Consider the following 25,383-nt stretch of genomic DNA (forward strand, 5'->3'; position numbering starts at 1 on the left):
ATTAGAACCATCACGCAACAAGGTTGGCTAGAAACACTTCTTTAATGTCTTCCCATACAAAGACTCTTTCTGCATGCGATCTGACAAGACCACAGCATTTAGAAACACTGGACAAAGAATAAAGAGGGTTCCTTCAAAATTGGGAGGGACGAGACATCCTTGATCTAAACCACAGATGACCCCCCCCTTCCACGATTTCTCTGAGCTCCGTTAGACCAGATTTGTCTCGGATAAGTATGGGATGGAAAAAAAAAGCAGGACAAATTCATTAGTAATCCCCTCTCCTCAGCCCTTTATATAAAGTAGTCGCTTCTTTCACATCACACTCTGTGGCTGCTTGCGTTTGCTGGTACAATATGGCCATGCCTGCATTGACCAAGCGTTGGGAAAGGAACCTTACTGACACAGCAAGTTAACTGGCCACCAGTAATTCAATGACATTTTTTTTTTTATGAGACTGACTTTTCGCTACCAAAGGCAATCGTATCCAAGAAAAAGAAAAGACTCCTTCATTTGATTTTGAGCAGCACATATTTAAACACTCTCGCAACATGTGGGGAAAAAAGAACATTTAAAAGAAGAGAAGAGCATTTAGACAGTACACCTCCACACGGTGCCCATGCGGTACACGTGAACAGTCTTGACGGCAATGCACTGAGGAACAGTACGCGATTTTCCAGTTGCACAAACTCTTGGTGAAACTTTTTTCACATGTTCCCTTCAGACCATGCAAGTTTTTCAACACGTTCAAGTGATACTTTAGGCGCACAAAGCAGACAGCTCTTCATTCAAAATTTACAAGGCTTCGTTCAAGTGTGCATGTCGAACTACCAAAAATACGATTTCTGTACGCAATCGGGACAGACCTCTTTCTGAACACGCCTGCCCTTACCGACAAAATTCGATAGACGCTCCCTTAATTTCTTACTTCGCATGTTGCTCCTACAAAGAATGCCGGACTCTACAGTTAACTGTGCATTCTTTACATATAAGCAACACAAATTTTTTTTAGAATGCAAACGGATTTTTCAAAGCAGATGCTATGCTCTAAAAGTGGAAATTAATTTAGAGTATGAAGCGGAAGTACGAGAAATAAGGCAAAACTCAGCTACAATGATTCACTGCAGACAATCTTGGCTGCCAATGGCAGAAGTCTGCAGACTACAGCAAATGAATGACTAAGGCCCCCGCTGAAAAAGTTTGATATGAGTCTCATAATTCAGCAAGTTTTCCGCATTACTCATACAAAAAGTATGTGGAAGTCATATGGAGTCCGTATCACTTCCAATTGGAATGGGGAAAACGTAATTACAATGCATACATAACTTTTCCAGTAGGATAGAATACAAATATATATATATATATATAAAAAGAATCTGCTACACCGATACTGGAAAAAAATTTAAGGTCAGCAATAAAGTTAGAAGATACAGTCAGCACTGAAACTCGCAGCGCTTCTCCTAATGAGTGTACAATTGAAAATGCCAACTCGAAGAGCCAAGTACCACAACGTTCAAAGCAGCAACGTGAAAAAGAAAAAAGAAAAACAGACTGCACACACATACACACAATATACAGCTTTAGGAAGAAATGATATTTTCCACCAAAACTGAATACACTCCAATTCCAATACTATAGACATGATATCAACAAGGCAGTAATGGGTTGCTATTTCCAACACTGCCCTAGCAGCACAGAAGCAAGGCCAACAAATGTCCCACGTAAAGGCGTGTTGGCACAATACTGGGCATCACCAGTCCAACGTCATGTCAATACTGTCCCAACACTGCAACATTTGTGGCCCAGTTTCCAAAGCTACTTGGGCGCCCCCTATAATTTGCATAACGCCGTGCCACATTAAAAGACGGTACACACACTTTTAAACACTTCCATCCATCAACTCCACTCTGCAAACAGGCATTGCCGAGCGTCGACAGAGCTAAAATGTTCTACACAGACAAAAAGGTGGTAATAAAATCTGAAATGAGCGTTTGCTCGGCCCAGAATGTGAATGCCTCGAAGACTAAAAATGCCTTACGAAGAAACAATTCATAGCACAATATATAACAGTCATCAAACTAAGTTCAAATAGAGGATGCTGAAGAACCTGTCAAAATTCAGGCAAATATCAGAAGAAAAAAAAAATAAGAGTGACACAAACATCAATACATGCAGCAAACTCAGAAAATTGGAAAAAATTAATACAAGGACGTTTCCCTGACATTCCAGCATAGTACTGAGTAAATCCTAGGCTACAAAATAGTGCCTCAACACTCCTAAAGCGCCGGTAATTGAAAAATGTGCAGTTCTTCCTTCTATATTTCCGTTCCAATGGGGGAGGGTACAACACGACATATAGGTCCCAAAGCCACCTGTAACTTCAATATCAAAAATTTACCCCTAGCTCTACACCACCGCATCCAAGAGAACAAAAACTTCTCGAGGCAGCAAAGTGAACAGATAAATTTAACGAGAGCAGATAAAGCAAAAGATGTATAGCCAAAGGTCTTAATAGGAGGCTTTAATGCTGTAGCATGGTTAGAAGAAATTAATACAGAAATTAAAACACCTTGGTTCATGAAGCAATGCAGACAGAATCTAAACACGCAACAGCGCCATACTCTCAATAACTAAGCATCGAAACTGAAGCAAGAGGAGCACACAGACAGACACTGATCGGTGCACGAGACAGGCACCAGAAATATTTGGAAGTCAAGGTCATTCACCCCTCGGTTCTTGCTGCAAAATTTTCCCCCAAGACAACAACGGCATGGCACACAGCACATTGGATGGGTGTGCTCACACTCGGCAAGGTCTCACACCTCAATGCAACCAAGAAAACAACTTCTACGAAAGAGTGTCACACGATTGCTTAAGGGCACACAATATTAAAAATGCTACTCATACCGCTAAGTAAACCCAAACTTCAGTAGAGCGCTGCCAATTTCAAGGTTCTTGTTGCACGTTATCACATGAATAAAAAACAAACACACTGACCGGCGCAACACCTTTCTATGTTGATTTTTTTTCTTTCACTTTGAATCTGTTTCCCAAAAATGTTACAGAATGGCAACCCAAGATTGTGTGGCACTGCCTATAATTACACTGGGACCAAGGCAGTTAAACGTGGGCATGCCAAAAATCATCATCAGTGTAGTTGCCTTATATGTTCCTTATATTTCGCTTTAAATTTGTTGCCCGTACTCAACCTCGTTAATAATTGGCCAGAAGTTGGCAAGCCAATACTGTGCGGCTTTTCCAATTGATTACCATACTGGAACAGAGGCATTTAAATAGGGGCTTACCACAAGTCATTTATTCAGAAGAGAGAGAAAACTCTAACCATATTGGCAAAACAATAAAAGTTAGTGAAAACAGAGAAAAAAAAAGTCAGCTGTATTGCCATGAGTATTACCCCCAAAGGGCATTGCTTTCATGAGAAGGTATTGGGGTGGCATCGCAGTTGTGGAGGCAAGGAGTTTACGGGGTGGAAACCCCACGTTTTGATGAGGGGCGGGAATTGAAAGAAACATCGCGCTTGATCAAAACAAGCAGCACATTTTTTCAAACTTTTTTTATCGTTCGTTGCTTGGATACGCATGCACAGACACATAGAAAGACTTGGAATTGTTCTGCGACTCCTACAGACCACCACAGAAAAAGAAAGATTAACGAAGTCAACATTTAAGATGTGAAAGAACAAAAAATTGAAAGCTGACCAAAGAAAGAAGCGTGAAATCACGACCGAAAAAAAAATTCACATAGTTCAGGCACCCACAAGTCGGTACCGATTGTGCAGCTGAAATGAGAAAAAAAGGAAGAAACAGAACAAACTGCCTCGGCTCTCTCAAACTGGGCTACTTCAAAGTTTCAAAACAAGCATGCAGAACAGTTGTACCTTTGAAACAGGTGGAAGGGGGAAAAAATCTTTGATAAGACAGAATCCGAGCCGAGACAAGGCCTCAAACAAACAAGAATGGAGCCGTGGAGAAGAAAAATGCGCACATCATTTACACCATTGCTTTAAACACCACAAGACAGCAATCACACTGTTCTTTTTTTCTTCACGATTCTAACTTCAATTCCAAAGACTTCAAAAGTTTCACTGAAACTTGCGCCCCGTGAACCTTATCGAAGAAAAATGCAAACAAAAATAAAAGAAACACCCACACAAGCACACGCAACCATACATGCTCAACTCAACAAGAGAATACATAAGATTTGCCACTTCCTTTTTTCTTTTCATTTTCATAAACTGACAGAGGAAAGAAAAAAGGGCAAAAAAAACTTGCCAGGGATGCGCTCAAACGCAAAACCTAGAAATGGCGGCATGCAGAAGAAAATAATATGAAGTCTTGTTGCACCCACTGTTTGTTTTTTTGCACCAAAAGAGGCTGGTGCTGGCACCACAGCCAATAGGGAACACAAAAAGCGGAGAGAAAAAAATCTGTCGACTTCCTTCACTAAGCCTAAATCTTTAGGCCTGGACTTCGGCCTCCACTGCAGCCATAGCACCGAGCGTGTTGTCAGCAACTTCAGTTTCATCAGGCTTGGCCACGTCGTCGGCTTCGTCTTGAGAATTTCCATTCCCTCCTTCTTCAGACTCCACGGCCTCCTCGGACTCTTCAATGAGTGTTTCAGCTGCCGTTGAGTTTGCTTCCGTTCCACGGCTGGCAAACCCATTGGTGCCATCTGGACCGCGGGGTTGACGAACGATGATGATGCGTGGACCGGAGTCCTCAGTAGAGAGGGTCCGTAGCCGGCTCACGAGACGCTCCGGACGTTGTGTTGGCTGCGATTCACTGTAAAGATCAAGCCCAACATATGAAAAGATGTATTTTTGGCCATGTGCTTTAAGCCCATCTGTACGCTCAAGGCTATGCAAAGCGCTTTGAAAGGCTTTCTTGAAGACGTTAACACTAGTGATGTCATAGGCTTTCAAAAAGAATTGCATGCTTCCCTAAAAAAGTTTCACACAGTAAATTCTTGTTACTATGAACACAAACAAACTTTTTTCACAAGTCCCTTGATGACTGCTTATAGTTATAACAAAAATATTTCAGTAAAACAAACTTCAGAATACCGAACTTTTCTGAGTAACGACCGTTATTCAGTTTGTGTCACGTCAATGCCTCAGTACTACAAATTATATTCTGAAATACGTTTCGTGTATCCTCCGTGGCAGACGGCACAGTAGGCTAGCAGACACTGCGGCACATGGGTTCAGAAAACCTGAGACAGCGCCAGAAAAGTAAAGCATGCGAGGGGACTTTTTTTTTTTCTATTGTGGAGGTGACAATGGATCAGGTTTTGTGAGCACATGCTCCGCCCAGGTGAGTGTTGCCTAGCAACGGAGCTGCATGTTTGCCTTCTCTTGCCCTTCTTTTTGCACGTTTTCTTTCATGCTTCTTCCTGCAGCTGTACTACCGTACTTACTCGCATAATGATCACACTTTCTTGTCACAGAAACTGACGCAAATTCAGGGGTGCGATCATTATGCGGGTTAAATTTTCCTCGAAAAGAAACACGTTCTTTTTTCATCCAGCATTTGCTGCGGGATGACAGGCAGGCAGCTGCCGCTGTCAGTGCGAGTCACCAAACAAAAATGGCAGCCGGCGGAGCAAGCCGAACGCGTTTATTTTTCTTCTCGTGAGTACACTACGCACATCGAAACAGTTTCATCCATATCAGTAATGAATAATATCGTTAATATCGGCAAGTTTGCAACAATAACGTAGCCATGTCCACCTTGAGGGCACAGAAACAGAGATGGGCACACTTAGCTGCCAGTAATACAGAAACACATGGCAGGCATGCTGCAGAAACTGCGGCATTTGTCTTCATTGCTATCCTAATACGGCACGTTTCAGCTAAGGGTGGGCGAATATCTTAGCTGCGTTACAAGCACCGACGTACGAATAGGGTACACTTCAAACGTATCACTGTAAATGTGGCCACTATTGTTGCCGCTCGCAATTTGTTGCGTGCCCACGAGTGCAGGAGAGAAGAATTGAAAGGCGCCCTTTATGTTGTTGTTGTTGACCAAAACCATTATGAAGCCTACCAATAATAAAGCCAAGGCAAGTTTAATTGTAGCTTTTTTTTTTCTTCATGGAAGTGCGGAAAGTGATGAAAGGAATGAAATGGGGCATCTGGTTAAGAATGCTGCGTGCGTGCAGACCGCTTGGTACGTCTTCAAGAGTCACGCGCGTAGCATTTGACAGATGGTAAGTGCGATCATCATTAGCCAGACTTGGCACATGACATATCGATGCGACAAGTTCAGGGTGCGATCATTACATGGGAAAGAAAAAAATCTAATTATGACGACAAAATTCAGGGGTGCAATCATCACGCGAGCGCGATCATTATGCGAGTAAATACGGTAACTACATGCATGCCGAAATGTAACCTAACCTCCGTGCTTGTGTCGATGCTACTTTCCAGATGGTGTCATTTACACATGCTTGCGTTTTTGAATAGCTCAGGTGTCTGCCTCAAGCGAGACGGCTGTGGTGTCCACAAGAAATGTGAAAAAAAAATACATTAAGCTTTGGAGGCCTCATGCCGACAATTTTCCCAGCATCAGTGTCTGTTTTGCACGCTGCTCGTACTATACAGTGCTTCAGCGGTGCGAGCACCGGAATTATGGAATATAGCAGCAGCACGGGCCGAAAGCCAACTGATGAACCCATGGGCGGAATGGTTAATTTTGGGCTTCTCTATAATGAGATTTCAGAATAAGTTAACGAACAATTTGCTGTGGTCCTTTGAAGTTCGCTATATGAAGATTTCACTGCATGGTGAACTTCCATTCATTCAATCCTGACGGGAGCGATGAAACTGTTTGCACAAATGGCAGAAAAAAAAACGTCGAAACAAGCTGGTCACTCCATAATACAACGCTGTTATGCGGTGAAGCATATCAAGTAGGTAAAAATGACACTGTTACGGGACAAAGAACATGTGACGTCTCCACTCACAGTTAGAGCAGCAAGATTGCTGGCACATCCAAAAATACAACCACTCTTTTGTTGGGATTAAACGTACCCTCGACTTTCAGTTTTTCATCTTACTGCCTTCCTTCTCACTATCTGTCTTTTTTAAAAACATAAGATGGTGAATAGTGCAAGTGCGTGTGTATAATTAAGTAACATGTACTAAGCCCCATTAACGGTCTCACATATAACACACACATGGCGGGTGAAACACGGGCTCAAATCAAAAAAGCAATGTCAGAAAGAGCTCTGAAAGGCTGCCAGTATGCTTATTACATGTCTAGGTGCTCCGTACTGTGACTGGAGATGGTTCATGCGCGCCTGTGTAATTAAGGAACGCATGCTTTGTTCCGTGACAGTGGCCCCTTTCCATTCTTGGTATGTTTCACCACATAACACGGCTGTATTGCAGCGAAATTGGCCAGTTCAATTTAACCGATGAAGGCCAATGTTGCGATCAGAATAATTTAGGTGCGGACCAATAGAATTGTATGAGCGCCAGCCAGGACCTTTTCATAGCGATCAAATTAACTGGAGTCAATTAACAGATGTCTACTGTATCTGACAAGTCGTGTGTTCTGCCTTTTGGTGTCTAGTTTATGTTGTGCAGTTGATCTTGTATATATCAAACTCGGATATATCTCTCAATCGAACAACTGTAAAATCCCCCTTGGAAATCCCATGCAAAAAATAACTGACTTGCTATCCCTGCCCTGCAAAAGTGGATCTCCATCAAAGCTGTTGATAAACCACCACTATAACTGCAGAAAGGAGAGTACGCAATGCTTAATTTATGGTTCGGATGCTTCTTTAGAACTTGTTCTTTATTGTAGCATATGCTGTTCTGTGCGTTGTATGGGTGATTTCAATAAATGTATGCACTGCTTGCTTCACTTTGCTGTGCGCTTGTAGCCTTTGCCTTACGGGGGTATGAGCCATTGCATTTTTTAATGCAATAGCGTCAAAAGCCCCGTGTGGCAGAAAATCCGGTGCTGGTGTCAGCGTCAGCGAAGTTATCAGTGAACGAAAATTGCTGCATATATTTAGTACATGTTATGCCACACCTAGCTTTATGGCATGCGGTATATGCGGCTTATATTGCTGCACCATTATATCACTACAGTTACTCGTACCAGAGTCCTTCCATGTTTTCTGGACATGAAACTCCACCATCATGCTATGGGAGAGGTTCATACGGTGCTCAAAGCTGCCACGACGCAGCACCACTGTGTCTCAGATGGCATCGTTCGCATGCCGGAACGCACAACGCCCTCTGGCACAGCGCCAAAATGAATGCACAGGGCGCTTGGAGGCCGTTGTTCAGATCTGAGGCTTGTTTTTCTGCTGAACCACCCGATGGGGACGACGCACCACCATTATTACACGACAAAAAGTAAAAACGCTGCGTGTTAAGGGGGGACGCGGGTCTTGAAATCGCGAAAAATGGTCAAAAATGGCAATTTTCCAAAATTGCGTTTTCGAAGTCTTTAATGTCCCAACTATGCCTCTACAAAATATTATGGCTCAATTCCTACTCGAAGTATAAAAAAACGGCAATTTAGAAACGTCGGTGAGCCGAAATTGAACGCCAAGCGCGAAGGTTTGCCTCATTTTCAAGCTGCCGTAGCTCCGCGCGACGCGAACCGATCGGCGCCATCTTGGTCTTGTTTGAAAGCTGGTTTCCCGCTCTCCATTCTGGCGCCCCTCAGCACGCTGTAGACCCTCGTGCAGCGGAGCGATCGGCACCCCAGGCACCCGTTCTCAAGCGCGAAATCGTCACGAGACAGCCGCTGATTGGGTGAAACGGGCGCCTCCCCGAGGCGCAGCCCTCTGATTGGCCGTGACGCATGCTTCGCCTGCCGCGGCCCCGCGGCCGCGTTGTTCGACTCCTTCGCGTCGTCTGCTTTCGCCGGCGCGCACGTCATTTTTCGCATTCCTCTTTGTTTCCTAATATTTTTCGTTCTGCCATTTTCTTTATCGTTCATGTAGATATTTTGGCTATTGAGTCGCTTCTTTAAACCACAAATTTCTTGCTTTTGCGTGCCTGGTGTCTTTGTTCCGCGTGTCACGATGGCGCGAGACGCGCGCTTGAAAGCAAGCACGCGAAAAGCAGTCAGCAAAAAGAGGCGCGCATGAAATAAGAGCGCTACATCTTTGGCTACATCGTCGAGAACTACAGCTTCGGTGATGCCGCAAGCTGCTGTGCCCTTGGTGGATGCGGCTGGACTGAGCTCGCCAACAACAGCTTCGCCGGTGGACCCGGCTGGGCAGTGCCGATCGGTGTCAACTTCGGTGTTACCGCAAGTCTCTGCAGTGCCGGTGGATGCGCCTGGACTAAGCCCGTCGAAAATGCTAACTTTTGAGACGCTGCAAGTCGCTTCGGATTCCGTGTCGTCGGAAGCGGCCGAGCCGGCTGACCTAAGCCTAACGTCGACTTCGGCGTTTCCGCACGCCGCTACAGTGCCGACGGACGCGGCTGAACCGAGCTCGCGTGCTCAACGCTTCGACACGGTGTTTTGCGCGGAGTGCGCGGGGCGCGAAAAGTACGCAGACTACATTAAAACTTCATTGGCGAAGAAGTGCGCGACTTCCCGCAAGTTCGAGCTAATGAACGTCGGCGCAGCAAGTGAAGACGACTTTCTTAGCTTTTTTTTTTTTGTCAAGTGCCAATGCAATACAGAGGTTTTCACAATCTTTACATGAACAGATTTCTGTGAGTTTGGTGTTATTGTGTTCAGTAATGACTGGGCTGCATGCTAAAGCATTAAAGTTTTCCATGTGATAGGTAAACAAAAGTGGCAGAGTAAGCAAAACTTTGAATGCAATTTTCTCAGCTTTGCTTTTTTGATCAAATGCCTTTGGCTTACAGAACTTTTCAAAATGTTTGCATCAACTGATTTTATTGAATTAGGTATCATTTTTTTCAGTAAAACCTCAACTACATCCTAAAGCTTTCCATTTTTCATTAAACCCAATAGACTAGCAATTAGGTCAGATGTAAGCTAATTACTCCTGCATTGTTTTTTTCTTCATACTTTGTTATTCATTCATGACCTATATGATCACTTTTTAAAGATTTATTTAGCTTTAGGATGTGCAGTGGGCCCTTAGAAATGACAGCTATTCTTTGAAACTAGTTTTTTTAATTAAAAAATTATCATAATGGCCCGTAAGAAAAGACCTATGTGGGATAAATTATTTTGCAATATCTTCATTTGTAGATGAGATATATAAAATCTGAATATATATTTGGGATCAGCATTCAAAGATATATCTACATGCCAATTTTCAGGAAGATATGTTAAGAAATAAAAAAAAGTTTTCAAGACCCTCATCCCCCCTTAACTGAAATGTACGCAATAAGCTGGTATGGTTTATGCAGATACAAAACGCATTACGTTCAATAGCCACCGAGTCGGGGATCTGACTTTACTGCTTTTAAAAGGAATCTACTGTTTAAGTGGGTATGGCTTAACAAAGTTTTACTGTATCTGAAAGCAGTTTCAGTAGGCAAGGTTGGAAAATCATAAATGCACTGAAATGCAGTTGTTATAACGAACAGATCCTTATATCTGGCATCGTTATAAGTGGGTTCGACTGCAGTGTGCATAATTATGCTTCTACTCACGCTATTAAGCAGTATACGCTGTACTAGAACTGTGCTGTAATCAGTGCTGGCATAGTAATTTGGAGTTCCCTTTAATAAGATTAGACCAGACTATATATATTGATCTTTATTTAACTAAGTTACTTGTTACATTCTTGTTATGCAACGCGAAGAGACTTTAGAGCATGTGCAGCTCCATGTTTTCTTACGAAAATTTGAAAGCATTAATTAGCATTTGTGATAATGTTTTTATATTCAATATTTGATTTTATATTCTAAATTTTTTTCCTTGATTCAATTTGATCCGAAATCTACCATACAGTATTTGCATACCCCTAGTGAACACCAATTCGTGATCTTGAACTGAGGCAACAGAAGCTGCATGCGCAAAAGAGCCTGCACAAAGATAGTGTAGTGAGAGCAACATACCCAACTTTGATGACACTGCAGGCGGCGTACTTCTTGGTGCGCTGGTTGTAGACAACCACAAACTCGACACGGTCGCCCACCTGGAGGTGGTTACCAGACTTGACCTCGGATGTGTGGAAAAACAGCTTGCGCCCCTCCTCGGCCTCGTGAGAGAGGAAGCCGAACTGGCCCTTGATTGCTTCCACCGTAGCCTGCAAACAGATTTGTAGCAAAGTGATCCTCCGTGCAAAAGAAAAAAAGGCAAGAAAAATGACATTTCGAAGGGTCATGTGACGCAAGAGATTTCGGACAAGTGGCCTCACAGATCATTGCGAACATTAAGTGCATGTTTAAGTGAAACTTTCTATGATTACATGTTATAAGACACCATAATGCAAGAGGCTTCACAAACCAGTGCAAACACTAAGCATAAGTAACTGTCTCAAATAAAATTTTACGCAACTACAGATCTCGGAGGCACACATGACACACAAGAGGCTTCAGATAAGTGGCCGCGTAAAGCACTGCAAACACCGAGTACATCTTTTTATCGCAAGTGAAAAACAAAAGGAAAAGCTGGCACATTCAGAATGCATTTGTTGAAAATGGTATGCAGCGCTCACTCAACTAATGTGACAGAAACACAACGCTGACCTGAACCCGAGCTCGCACAGCCACAACGTTGACGGCACGTTCCACACCCGATCCAGTGGTGGCCACCTGGAACTGCACCACATCGTTCTTCTGGAGCAGCTCGTGTTTGTCCGTCAGGCTGGTGATGCCAAACGGGTAGGTGGGAGTGGGCTCGGCACTCTCCCCTGCACACAAGGAGCAAATTACAGCCTTGACCTTCTCTTCCTTCATTTTCAAATGAAATAACTTTGGCAACGCAATTTTCATTAATGTGGCCATCTGCCAGTGGGCACCTATCTTGTGGTCCCATTGGCGGCAGGAAGATCGTGCCTCGTGATTTTATAAACAAGTATGGGAACATCTTTCAAACAATAAATTACATAATCAATTTGCTGCACAAAGTTGCGAAAGCATTACACAAGTCAACACACAGCAGTGAAACATCATATGATTGTGACCTCAAGCATTCACTCCATTTCTCCCAGAATAAATTTTGTATCTTTAAAGCTGGTTTCCTGTACTTTATTTTGGCGTCTTTACACTCGACAAAGGCATTCTGTGAGCGATGGCATCGGTGACATTTTCTAAGGGTGAAATTCGGAAAGAGCGATGGTGATTGGGCGAAGCGCGCGCTTCTCCGAGGCGCAGCCCTCTGATTGGCCCTGGCGTGCACCTCCTCTCCTTCTTGTCGTCTGCGTGCGCCCGAGGGTCCTTTTGTTGTGCAGTGTTTCGCGCCCCACAGTCTCTTTTTGCATTGTTCATGTAAATATTTTCATCGTTAATTCGTTCCCTTTTAGCTCGCACTTTCGTTCTTACGTTTATAAGCCAGGCTGCCGTGCCTTGCGTACGTGCGTGTTTTTGTGCCGTTATTCTGGTGGGGCGGGACTCGCACTTGAAATCAAGCACGCAGAAAGTGATCCACAAAAGGAGACGTGCTTGGAACAAGAGAACTGCATCGTCAAAAGCTTCGGTGTCATTGCAAGCCGCAGTGCCACCTATCAACGGCGTCACTGCTCACCGGGAACAGCCACTTCAGTGTTGTCGCAAGCCATAGTACCGCGGTCCCCCGGGGCTGCTGCACCAAACTCACTCAGATCGTCAAGTTTGGTGTTACTGCAAGCCATCGTATTATGATTGACTCCGCTGTTCCAAGCTCCTCGAAAACTTTGGTATTGCCGCAAGCCATTGCACTGCGGGTCGACGCGGTTGCTTCAAGCTCCTCGAGACCGTCAACTTCGGCATTGCCCGTGGGTGCAGCTTGACCAAGCACGCGTGCGCATCACGTCAACACGTTGTTCCGTGCCTCAAATAACGTTTGGAGGCTTGCTTGGATTTGTGCAAGAGTGACGTTGTCTCTGTATACAGTCGACAAGAGCATCACCGTATTGGCGGTGGTGATATTTATGAAGTCGAGGGTTCAACGGAAGCCCATCTGGTCGGGATGAACCATGAAGCAATAAAACGACCAAGAGAATTTAAAAAAAAGGATTAAATATAACACAAAAAACACGTCACACTCAATCGAAATGAGGGAACCCTCCCCCCCGTCGTACGCGCGCTGCTTACATCTCGTTCTTAAGTATACGTTCATCTATATACGTTCATTCATCTCACTGTGAACAAAGCTTCCGCAGGGAAGCCGAAACGTCTTTTAAATTTAATCCTTTTTTTAGTACTTTTTTTTGGTCGGTGTCAGTCGCTTTATTGCTTCATGGTGATATTTATATGCTACATGTTGTGAGCCTGCTGGAGAATGTGGTACTTGGGGTGGCGAACTGCCACACCAAGCAATTCCGCATCAATGATTACTGTGTCTTTCTCGGGCATGGAAAATAAAGGCGATTTCTTCTTGAGACAAGTTCTTGCTTGTTTCCTTTCTTTTCTTCATTTCAGTTCATTCGAAAATCCGCTTAATTCAAAAAGTTTTCATGGTCCGCAGCCTTCAAATTATCGAGGTTCTACTGTATTCGTATTCGATTTGTATGAAAAATGTTGATATTCTCACACCCTTAGCTTTTGCACTCCTTAAAATTCAAGAACTAAAAAGCACCCTGCATTGTGATGATTCGAATTCCAGTCCACAGAAGGGCAGTCAGAGGTTTTACTCTCAGTGCCTGCACTGATGTTGCAGCAGAGAATATAGTGCCTGTAGAACTAGCCAGGCTTCTAGCTACCATGATTACTTGACACTATGCACTCTCAACTTATTCCTGAACCAGAACCAAAAGTGATAAACCTCAAATTAAGCAAGCAGTAAGAAGCAACATGCCAGACAGAATGCGCAAGAATTAAGGGCTATGTCTCTCCCCTTCTCCACCCACAGGCAGTCTACTAACAAAGATCACACAAAAATTCTAAATGCTGGAGTTTCATGTGTCAAAACTACACTTTGATTATGAGGCACGGCGTAGGGAGGGACTCCAGAATAATTCTGACCATCCGGGTTTCTTGGACTGTGGACTGAATGCACGATACAGAGGCATTTTTGCATTTCACTCCCACCGAATTGCGGTCGCTGCCGTAGGAATTCAATCCAGTGCCCATGGGCTTAATAGCACATTGCCATGAATGAATGAATGAATGAATGAATGAATGAATGAATGAATGAATGAATGAAGGGGTTTTAGGTGCCAGAACCACAATTTTATTATGAGGCGCAGCCTAGTGGGGGACTCTGGATTAATTATGACCACCAGGGGATCTTTAACGCACCGGACGTTGGCGTTCTTGCATTCCGCCCCATCGAAATGTGGCCGCTGAGGACAGGATTTGCACCCATGACCCTATGCTTAGCAGCGCAACACCATAGCTGCTAAGCCACCTTGGTAAGCCACTATGCCACTACGCCGAGTTCAAGACGACACAATAACATTGAATAAAATTTTCTTTTTCTTGAACAGAAGACTGCTTGCACAGATATGCAAAAGTTTACTCTGATACCACACGATATACAAGACTTACATTCCATAAGACTGATCCAGCTATACCGGCTCAGTGCTTCAGACCAAGGGTGAAGCAAACTTATTGCTTCGCCAACTGTCTCGTCGTGCCTCACCTGAGATGGTGAGGCGGATGAGTCCCGCGTACTGCTCCTGATCCGGGTTGAAGCAACGCACGGGCCGCTCGACGGTGCCGTTGAGAATTTCAGGCTTGACGACCTCCTCGGGATCGGCCAGTGTGCCTGCGGGAAGCTTGCGCACGCACTCGGCACTACGCTTAGTGCCCTTGAGCACCATGCCGTATTCCACTTCCTGGCCGGGCTCCAAGGTCTGCGGGTTGCCCTCGAAAACACTGCAGAGATGTAAAAGGCATGCGGGGTGTGGAGGGAGACAAGATGCCACCTTCATTGAAAAAAGAAAGAAAGCAACAAAAAAAAGCACCAGAAATTCAAGGAATCCAGCTACAAAGCGAAGTGTATATTAAGAGGAGGCTTCACCTCAGGGCTAACTCCGATTTCCCTATTAATGCAGGAAAGCTTTCATTACGCAGCAGCTGCACAGATTTGAATGAAGCTGGCTGCAATTAATAAAAGAAACCTCAATTCCATTGAACGCAGGAAGAGGAACTTACGTTTAAGACCTGGCAGTTTTCCCGAATATTGCCAAAGATCAACAGGTTCTCGAAACATGGGCACACAACGTTTGCACATCCACAACTGTGCCAAAAAACGAAAGTTCTGCAACTTGAACCTGTCGAGCCTCTGAAGTGAACAAATACCACGTACACGGGTTTGCAGCTTAAGCAATTCTCATGGGTGTTTCGAAAGAGGCCCAATAACAATTCGGCGGTATATTCGAGAGCAGCACGTACATATTCCGTAAACTTTGTCCACCTTAGATATCTCAATAGGTGGCACTCAATGGGGGACGTGGCCCTCGAAAACCGAAAAATTGTGAAAAAACTGATTTTTTAAAAACAATATTTTTAGGTTGTATGTCTCAAACTACCTATTCTGTAGTTATCGGCACCTAATTTAGCTGCATAGTACGAAAAAAGAAACAACACTACTTTTGAGGCCACCGCGGCCCACAAAACACGCGCAAATGCCGAAATGAGTCAAACTTCGCGCGTGTGCCATTCCCAGCCCATGCGATCTGCCCGCACCATCTTGGTTATCAATCTGACCGTGAATTCTTTGTCTCTGTTTCCCCGCTTGCTAAATGGTATCGTCTGCACAGTTGAGGCGTTATTGGTGTTTTTCCACGAAGCGATGCGCATCGCTGATTGGCCGGAGCGGTGCATTCAAATCCCGCAGGCTAAAGCGCGCCTGCCATCGGCTGCTGTGTGGGCAGCGACTGCTGCTCCCTTATATATGACACGCCCACCGCGCTCGCGTCGTTGTTGCCCCTTGCTCAGTCTGCCTCAACAGACGTCTGCTTGCAAGCTGCTCATGGCCTCGTGCTATCTTTTAGATTATTTTCTCGTCTTTTTTTTCACTGGTTCTTTGTTGCATGTGATGCCAGCAACGAAGCCCTAGACAGTGCAGGTGTTCGGTGCGCGGAAGCGAGATATGCCACTTGTACGAGCTTCGAACTTCCGATCTTCTACAGCGAGTGCCGACTGCATAGACGCTTGCAGCGGCAGAACTGCACTGACACACTGAGTGTGCCTGGAGCCGCAAGAGCTAATTAGAAGCTCTGCAGAAGCTTTATAATAAAAACACATGGGTTCCACTTTAAGGCCCGTTTTCTCAGAATGGATTTTTTCGCTTGTGTGGTGCTGGAGAAGGCGATATCTCAAGAACCACTCTTCAGATTTATGTGCAATTTTTTTCCCCTGTTCCTGAATGACTTTGCCTGGTTGTAACAAGCTTCTTTTTTTGAAAGCTGGTGCAGTTCATTTATAATTAGCAATTAATTTTTGATGAATGTGGTCATTACTGGCTACATCAAATTGAATGTTGGGTTAACATTTTTCGGACGGGAAATTAAAGAAAAGGGCTTTGTAGCCCACTGGGATATCTATCAAGGGATTACCACATTGAATTTCAGCTTCTTATGATGTCCTGGCATTTCTCCAGGCTCTTCCTCAGGCATACGCATGAACCACCTAGTTAGACCTCAGTAACTCTGGAACTAATAAACATATCTTCATGAAACTTTGCAGTTCCTCATAGTTCGGTGGTGTGAACGTACCCTGAAAGTTTCATCCAGATAGCTTAAAGAATGAAGTACGGTCTCCAGGGTAGCCTCCCTTCTTAAACAATTGTTTGCAGGCACCTCTACGTCACGCACATCTGTTACACACTTGCTGCAGCAGTGGGCTACCTGAAGTGGAAGAAGACGTCCTGGTTGTGCTCTTCGTTTTCAATGAAGCCGAAGCTCTCCTTCAGGGCTGCTATGTAGCCACGGTGCGTGTACCGGAAGCCATTTCGCCCACCGCGGGCTTTGCCAGACTCTCCCTGCAAAGCACAAGAAACAACACATGTGCTTAAGTGATACGTTACAAAGTTTTCCATACTTTTCTTTGTTCCGCATGTAAAAGTATGGCGACACTTAGCAAATGTGAAAGTTAGGAAACATTTTCTAAAATATTAATTTGACACTAACTAAAGTTAGTCGTGAAATAGCAAAACTGGCACCATTGATCATTAGCATGACGTCATGCGAGAGCAAAATTTCCTGAAGATTCAAATAATTCTTCAAGAAACACACTCCTCTTAGTGTCAACTTTGAAGTCTTACAATGCTTGTTCTAGGGCAGAAAGAACAATAAGGTTGGTTTTATACGATTCTTTCTAACCATGTTAGTGGCCACTTATATTCTGCTAAGCAAAATTGGAGGAACCAATTTTCAATCATTTTCCACGATTTTAAGTCTTCTTGAAGAACAGTTAAAATTGGACCCAAAGGGAGTAAATACAAACCATATTACGAAATAAGCATATCAAGTATGTCCAGTCCTTAGCACCATAACTTGACAAATGACGAATAAAGATATACAAATAGTTTTTGGTCTAGGGCCCAAACTCTTTTCTGAACTTTTTGAGAAAGGTCCAATCATGAAATACCTGAAGGAAACTATTTTCAATGAAGTGACCGAAATACAGGGAATAAGGTTATTCAACAACAGAAATATATTTAGCAAAATCTTTTCTTGCAATAAGTTGAACAACACAAGCCAGAACACCAGAAGCAAGCTTCACCCAAGGCCACCTATGACTGTGTGGAACTTGTACAGACACTTTTAAAATGTGAAGCAGAAGTGTACAAACTCTTTCCATACTGAAAACTGAAACTCAGCATGAGAACAATATTTTTCTAGTGCATTCCCTGCAGCCAAAAATTGTCCAGCAAGGGTTAGATTTGTCAGAGAACCTTACCCTGTTTCTCAAGTTCTTGGATTCATCCCCGTTGACAGCAGATCCGTCACCATTCGACAGCGAGCGCCTTGTGCGAGGACCGTCTTGGTCATCACACACGGACCACAGGCGCCGAATGCGTGTTGCCAAGAAGCGACTGGGAGATGCAGGATCCTAAATTAAGAGCAAAAAAGCGCCCAGTTTTAGTCTAACATGGATATATCAAACCCGGACATATGTTATTATTGTCTATATCAAACTGTTGTAACGCTTCCTTGGAAATCTTGTGCAAAAGTATAGCACTGTACTACACGTACCGTATTTACTCGAATCTAATTTGAACTTCCTTTCCGATAATACGGGTTCCGATAATACGGATAATTCGTACACTTTAGAATCGCGTACAACATTAAATCTGGGTCACCATATCGCTATTGGCATTTCAATATGGCCACCTCATACGTGCTTCGAGACTAGCTAGAAAGTCATCTTTCCAGTGAGACTAGAAGGAAAGTGATCTTGCGTGCACGGACAGAAGAAAAAATCGGGCCGCATCACGGGCGTTTGGAGTTCCCGAAACTTGCGCGCGGGACTGGTGCTAACATAAGGAGAGGCGTTCTACTCTGGCGGCTGCTACGTACAGCACGGCCACGCGGCCCCTATTTTGAAAGCAATCTGCAACGGGGACAGAGGCTATGTGTCTAGGCACAACATGCTGCGTTCTCATGGCTTAGCTCGCGTTGAAGCAAGAGGCAGCATGAAGGTCAATTCGCTCGCTCCTGCTACCGCACTTTCTCACTCCAGCGTTTCGATAGCAAGTTCCCGCGGTCATCGAGCGCGACATAGTATTCATGTTTGCTTGCGCACACGTGACACCACGCTTGTTAATTTAGTAAGCGAATGTTTACAAGTTTACACGGTCTATAAAAGTACTATCCTTACTTCGTATAGCTGTTTACTAATTTGCTATCTCAATCAATGCTTCACATTTCGGGCAAAATTGCAACTTTTTTTTACTAATCGCAAGTTTAGTGCATTGGCAGTAAATTTTTGCTTTTTCAAATGAGAGAAAGTTGTATTTTTGCATGAAAGAACGAGGTGTGCGGTACTGCAAAGGACTTTCCTTTTTTAGGTCAAGGCAAATGGGTACGCATTACAATCGAGTAAATACGGTACACCAAAATCCCGATTCTCGCCACATTCCATATATCAGACGCTGCGCGACGCTGACCTCCTGCAAGCACACTTGTTCTAACACACGGCGACCACTTCTCCGATCATCGGAAATAGTATTCACGTTGATGAAGCAGCACTGTAGTGGCAAATGCTGTCAAAGAAAGCATTGATATTCAATGTATTGACAGCACCTGAGCATAGGTTGTACTGGTCAATCATTCTTTTACCAGAAAATACAGCAGCTGGCACAGTGAATCAGCAGACAAAAGACAATCAGGCAGGTTAAATGAAAAAAAGCAGCAGCTTGGCCAGAAACGATGTCAAAAACAGCAGAATGAGTGGGCCAAGAAGAAAGCAATGGCAAGACAAGGATGCAATACATGCAAGTTTCTGCAACCACCACCAAGGCAAAATAAATGAATTGTGGCAATTTGAGCGCACAATTCGAGCCCCCAAGTCATAGAGCACGAATAAAATGGCATGTAGCACATTTATTGAATTTTAAGACTATCAGGGCTACAGGGCAAGTTGCAGAGGTACAGTATGCGCCAGTGTTAAAGGAAACATCCAGTTGATATTAGGCTATCAATGACAGCTAAATTGCATTATCCATACACAACAACCAGCCATACCACCAGCTCCTCCTCCCAAATGTCTCGAGCACCAAAACAGAAAGGTGCTCTTGTCTACACCAAGTAGCTCTTTGGCCTGCTCGCACAAAGTATAGGAAAACTGTAACCGTTTCCGGAGTCACATAAGCGTCATTGCTTTGTGAGGCTGCCATAAGTAAACAATGCCGGCCACAAGTCAGCTTTGCAAACCTTATCCGAAGAGCTCTCTGTGATTGGCAAGCACGGCAATACCACAGGCTGGCCTACACACATGGCTAATGAAGCAATAATGAGCCAATCACCAATGCACCAGCTAAAATCACACGCAAATCTTGCAGCTTGTTATGGCCACATGACAACCACCACCCGATGAAAGCAAGCAAATGTGCAGAAGCCTGTTTTACAGCAAATAACTGTTGAGGATACCTGGGCTTTCGTTAACATTGCATGCATGATCAATACCACCACCCTGACAACATGGCAAGATATTAGAAGCACCTGGCTACAAGCAAAAATTTTTTGCATCTTATGCAACCAAGCACTAATAAAAAAAGAAAAGCGTGCAGCAAGCAACTACAGCCGCAGTGGGTTTTATACATCATAGCAGCATACCAGAGCACTACCAATACAGCTAGCTTCCCAAACACGATGATGCAAAACGAGGTAAATGTTGGTCAAGATACAGCACGACTGTACGTAACTTAATCAGTCACATTTCAGAGTTCATGTGCACATGGTCTGCCAGTGCCGTGATACGAATAGTCCCCTCCATTTCCTCGCTGCACTTGAGTTCCAAGTAAACCATGAGGGTAGTGCTGAGGAGAATGCCACTGTCGATTGTTCAGGTGAATTATCAGGGGGATGCAGGTCGGGGCTAATTGACTCGACTTATCTTTCCCTTTCCACTTGTTAAACTCAAAGGTTAATCTGGTTTGTCACATTTAAAATACCATCAAGGACCGATTTTGCAGACGCCCGATTTTTTGGACGCCTTCGCGGCACCACCACGAATCTCAGAGTCAATGTATAAAAACGTCTGAAATTTCACATGCAAAAACCCTTCACCGTCCGATTTTCTGGACTTTTTGCCATCATTGCAGGTTCAAAGAGACATTATCAAAGCCACTGCCGCCGCCATTTTGATTATCTCACCGCCTCGAACAGCCACTCTCGCATGCAGACCTGCTGGCAGCCATAGCCACCACTGTGGCAATGCTAGGCCTACTTGCTTCGACATTTGCTACCAAACTTCTTGCTAATAAAGGGAAAATCAGACATCCACCCGTTCATAGCAATTGCTACAAAGGAAGCCCATACGGGTTCCTCGAAAGAAAAGCCTCATAGTTGAACAAAAATTCCTCCTGGTCCGAGACGTCAAATTACTTCAAACTTCTTGCTGTTCAGTGCTGTCTTTTACTGCGAAGCTGTATATCACTAGCCGTTTCATCCGTCCGTCCGCCCGTCCATCGCCTGTATGCCAAAAACTCCAACGCGATGAGAAGGAGAGGCACGCGATTAGCCAACACCACCTAGATAGCACAAAACCTGTTTGCTCCGATCCATGACGTCACGCTACCTGGCCCAAAATTTATACTGACAAGGCTGGCGTGTTGAAAGCCGGCATATCAAAATCACTGTTGCCTACTCAGGAGCATCCCCATCATATTCTGTAGCAGTCAGACCAGGTAACATGACGCCACTGATCGGAGTGGAAAGGCCCTGTGCTGTCTAGGTGGTGTTGGATTAGCTGTGCCAGTAGTGACGTCGTTGCTCTCCGTCACAGCCAAGCGCGGGTGCAGCAGTTTCTCTGCGGCTAAATGGGCAGGCCACGCGTCATATGCACTCCTGAGGAGCAGGCAGCTTTCGATCAGCAACGCCGCGAGCAGAACCGGGAACGAACTTGTCAACGCCGCGCCAATGCTGCAGCCTGGGCACAAGAACAGGCTCGTGCAGCCACACACAAGCAGGAACTGCATGCACAGAGAACTTGCACAGAGAACTGTGCAGAGAACTGTGCACAGAGAACTTGCTGCTGTCTGCAATGGCACTGACTCCGCCTTTCTAATCCTCGCCAATAGCTTTGAAGCTTGGAAAACACAATGCACTGCATAATGCTGGTTCCCTAAGTCAGCTTCGCCTTCATACAGCAGTGTTAAGCGGTGAAGCGTAGGCGAAGTACTGCGGTGAAGCATATCAAGAGTGGGAAGGATGCAATTGTCACAGGACACAGTACGCATTCTTTAAATATACATGCGTGCACCCTCTGTCTCCTGTCACACTACGAGCATCGATATGCTTAATAAGTGTATCAGCAGGCCTTCAGAGCCATTTCTGAAGTGCCTGCAGCAACGCGAGCCCTTGGGGGCAGCAAAAGGCATGCATTCACATTTTTTTCATGTTTTCGCGGCCCTTAGGGAGTCCGAAAAATCGGACGTTGACTGCATATGTGCTTCATATGACAGTTTCATTTTAAACAACTATGTACTACAACCTTTCTGGCAGCAGTGCTTGTCATAACAGTGCCCGCATTATTATGCACAAGACAAGGTAAAACAGCTGTTTGCTACGCATGGCTTTACAGGCACCAAGACGTGCAAAGGCCTGCCTGCATTTCATTGCAAGATTCCCCATAGCAGCAGCAAGCTTTGCAAGCAGTGTCGCTGAGAGCGAGCAAGCATGCATGTGCAGGTGCGTCAGCACAGAAGCACGTGCAAGTCGAGTGCAGCAACCTGGAGGAGGTGATGGGAACAGTGGCAGCAGTTGTTGGCGAGAGTCCCTTACTTGAGCCACCGTGAACTCCACCTCGTCACTCGGATGCAAGGTCATGTCCGGGTCAAGCAGCTCGCAGGTCTTGAAGTAGATCTGGCTGTCGCGATCCTGGCAGCTGATAAAGCCAAAGCTTTCCTTCACTGTGGCCACAACACCCTACGACACGCGCCAAGAGGGAGGGCACAAGGAAAAAAAAGTCCACTGCTTGCCAACGCTCTTGCCAAGAGACCAGTTTCTATGACAACACCCACAACCTTACCACACAGGGCTATGGCTAATGACTATGGCTAATGACAGGGCACTAAGCATGCCTCGTTGGCACTAAGGTTATTAAAACCCCAGCGGTGAGGATGTCTTTCGTCATACTAAGAGACTCCTTACGGCAACCAGTGCAGGACTGCGGAGCACGTGTACATCTAGACAAGACAAGTAGTGTGCATCTGGTCAAACGTCAATATGTAAAATGAAATGGTGGCCGCTGCTATCTTGAAGAGACCCAGAGCTAGTCAAACAAGGCTACAGCTAGAACAGACACTGAGAGGGCCTCCAGTGGCACTAAACCTCAATATGTCAAATACAAAGGTGCCCACTCATGATGAGACCATCATTCATGGCCACTCTTGTCCTGCCATGCTTGTCAGGACTATCGCAAATAACAGGGCACTATAGTAATACCTCAATACATCAAATGCAAATGCTTTCATGTTTCTTTCTACATCAGATATAAAGGTACAGTAAATTCCACTTATATTGATTTATCGGTTATGACGACCACATTTCACTGCATTTGCGATTTTCCGACCCTGCCCACTGAAACTGCACCCAGATATAATAAACCTTTTCAACAGCGTCGCATTACTACGAGCCCTTCAAAACCACTGCAGTGAAAGGAGAGTGCACACAAAGTTCCGAAGCGGAGCAGTGCATCTGCCACTTCATTCTAACTGCGACGGAAATACGGGCACCGAGATGAGCAAGTGCTGCATGTGGATCTCAGATGCCACGAGAAAACCCACTCGCTTTCAACCATGCCAGGGTAACCACGCATGCTTTCAAGGCACATCTCCAGCAAGCTTTCTGGGTGAGGCAGTATGGCGGCTGTGGCCTCAGAGATGATGGCACTGGTGCTATCTCAGGTGCGAAGACGGCGGCACTCTAGTTTTTGCGCAGTTCTCCGTGCAACTCCGTGTGCCATTTCGGAGGGCACAACAGTTCCACTGTCATTTCTGCACAGTTCTCTCTGCAGTAGCTTGTGCTATACGCCTTACTTCAATTATTTGAACCAATCTGGGCTAATAGCCCCTCAAGCGCTGCTTGTTTATCGTTGCTGTGAACATCAACGTGGCCAGAGTCCATGTGAACACAGTACAACGCGCCAATTTCACGCAAAACTGCTAAGAGCTGGCAGTTACTATGCCGTTACTGGGAGATTGCGGTTCGTGGACGCTTTGTTCACATAATCCCTGATGAGCGTTCACAATGGCATTCTAGTTTTGCAGGAGGAAATAACTTTATTGAGTCCCGAGGAACACCTCCTCACCCACTCTTGGTTTAGTGGTCGGCAGGGGTCGTGGGCCGCACTCACGTTGGGAAGGGAAGCCTGTGAGCCTCCGCCCTTTCGTGAGCCGTCTGGACGGCCCGGAGCTAGCTTTGCAGCTTCATACTTTTTCAACCGAAGCAACATACAAAACCTAACTTCCAGTTACCGCTGATGCTGCAGCCACCACAGCAGCTTTTGCTTCCAGCCAACTAAAACGCTTCACTATTGCATGCAGAATCCACTTGTGTCTTGCTGACAGTAAAATATATCAGAAGCTTTCGAAAAAAAAAAAAATGCTGGCAGCTGCGCTCGTAGTCGGAACCAGGAACGGAACCGGAACCAGGCAGGCGCCATTTTAAAAGAGCTATGGTGCCCCATTTCGTTCTTTAGATAAAGTTTTTAACAGAAACTTGCAGCTGGACACATGTCCGGAACAGAAATGACGAGACTAAAAATGCGACTTTTGGACCAAAGTGGCGTTGAATTGTAACTGCCAACACGAGCTACACTGTCGTCAATTTTTTTATGTTTTGAAGGCTGAGTCCACATCTAACGATCTACTGATACAATGATCACTTTTCGCAGAACTACAGAGTTCAAAATAAACAGGTTCAACTGTATTAAAAGAATGACTGCCTCCCCCCTGGTACTACTGTTGTAGCCAAAGGTCATCAGAATGGAGCTTTCTAGAAGCCTGTATTAGCTAGAAAGTTCTGATGGGATCACATGAAGCTATGCACAACTAAAACGTCTGCAGCGCTTCGTTCACTACTTCTGGTATGCCAGGCTGATGAATATCAAAAGCTTATGACAAGAGACCTCTCTTCTGTAACACTGCACCCAACAATGGTGCTTTGCTAGCTGCTCAGTAAGAACAAACATTTAAAAGTTGCTCCTGCGTGCCAAGTACAACATATGTGAATCCACAGAGCTCTTTCAATTCATGGTTTAAAGGACAGACAGCAAGACCGATGCCATTTGGTAACAAAACGGCACAGTCCAGGAAGGCTCACCACTTGTCGAGACTCGTTGGCAAACGTCTGGTCGAGCAATTCAATGTTGGTGGCCCGCTGGAGGCCGTCCCGGCGGTCGGTGGCGATGCTGAACTGGACTTGGTCGCCGACTTGGAGGGAGTACTCGCACTTTGGGTCGCGTTCACCATAAGGCATCTCCAGTTCTCTGCAGACACAACAGTGCGCAACGAATGAGTGAATGAAAGGCAGGCATGCAGTTCTCTGGCAAAATAACAAGGAACCTTGTTGATACATTCTCAGTTTTACATTACCACTGAAAATGGTCACTTTGGAGAACCTGTCATGTGGCAGAGAAAGATCACCATC

The 25,383-nt window shown here is 45.0% G+C and overlaps 1 protein-coding gene across 2 annotated transcripts in view; it reads right to left on the reverse strand.

Moving 5' to 3' along the window:
- Positions 1-1,388: 1,388 nt before the first annotated feature.
- Positions 1,389-25,383, reverse strand: part of LOC139050691 (RNA-binding protein Unr-like) — a 38,912-nt gene continuing 14,917 nt past the window's right edge. The window contains exons 8-15 of one of the 2 annotated variants that reach the window (XM_070527307.1): positions 25,057-25,222; positions 22,516-22,659; positions 17,969-18,121; positions 16,915-17,048; positions 14,703-14,938; positions 11,669-11,832; positions 11,036-11,226; positions 1,389-4,802 (exon numbers count right to left, since the gene is read on the reverse strand). In XM_070527307.1, coding sequence (XP_070383408.1) covers positions 4,478-4,802; positions 11,036-11,226; positions 11,669-11,832; positions 14,703-14,938; positions 16,915-17,048; positions 17,969-18,121; positions 22,516-22,659; positions 25,057-25,222 — 1,513 coding nt within the window. In that variant the 3' untranslated portion in view covers positions 1,389-4,477. The remainder of the gene's footprint in view (positions 4,803-11,035; positions 11,227-11,668; positions 11,833-14,702; positions 14,939-16,914; positions 17,049-17,968; positions 18,122-22,515; positions 22,660-25,056; positions 25,223-25,383) is intronic. The other variant, XM_070527308.1, reaches the window with a different exon arrangement.

Source organism: Dermacentor albipictus, chromosome 10, assembly GCF_038994185.2.
Source record: "Dermacentor albipictus isolate Rhodes 1998 colony chromosome 10, USDA_Dalb.pri_finalv2, whole genome shotgun sequence".
Taxonomy (NCBI): Eukaryota; Metazoa; Arthropoda; class Arachnida; order Ixodida; family Ixodidae; genus Dermacentor; species Dermacentor albipictus.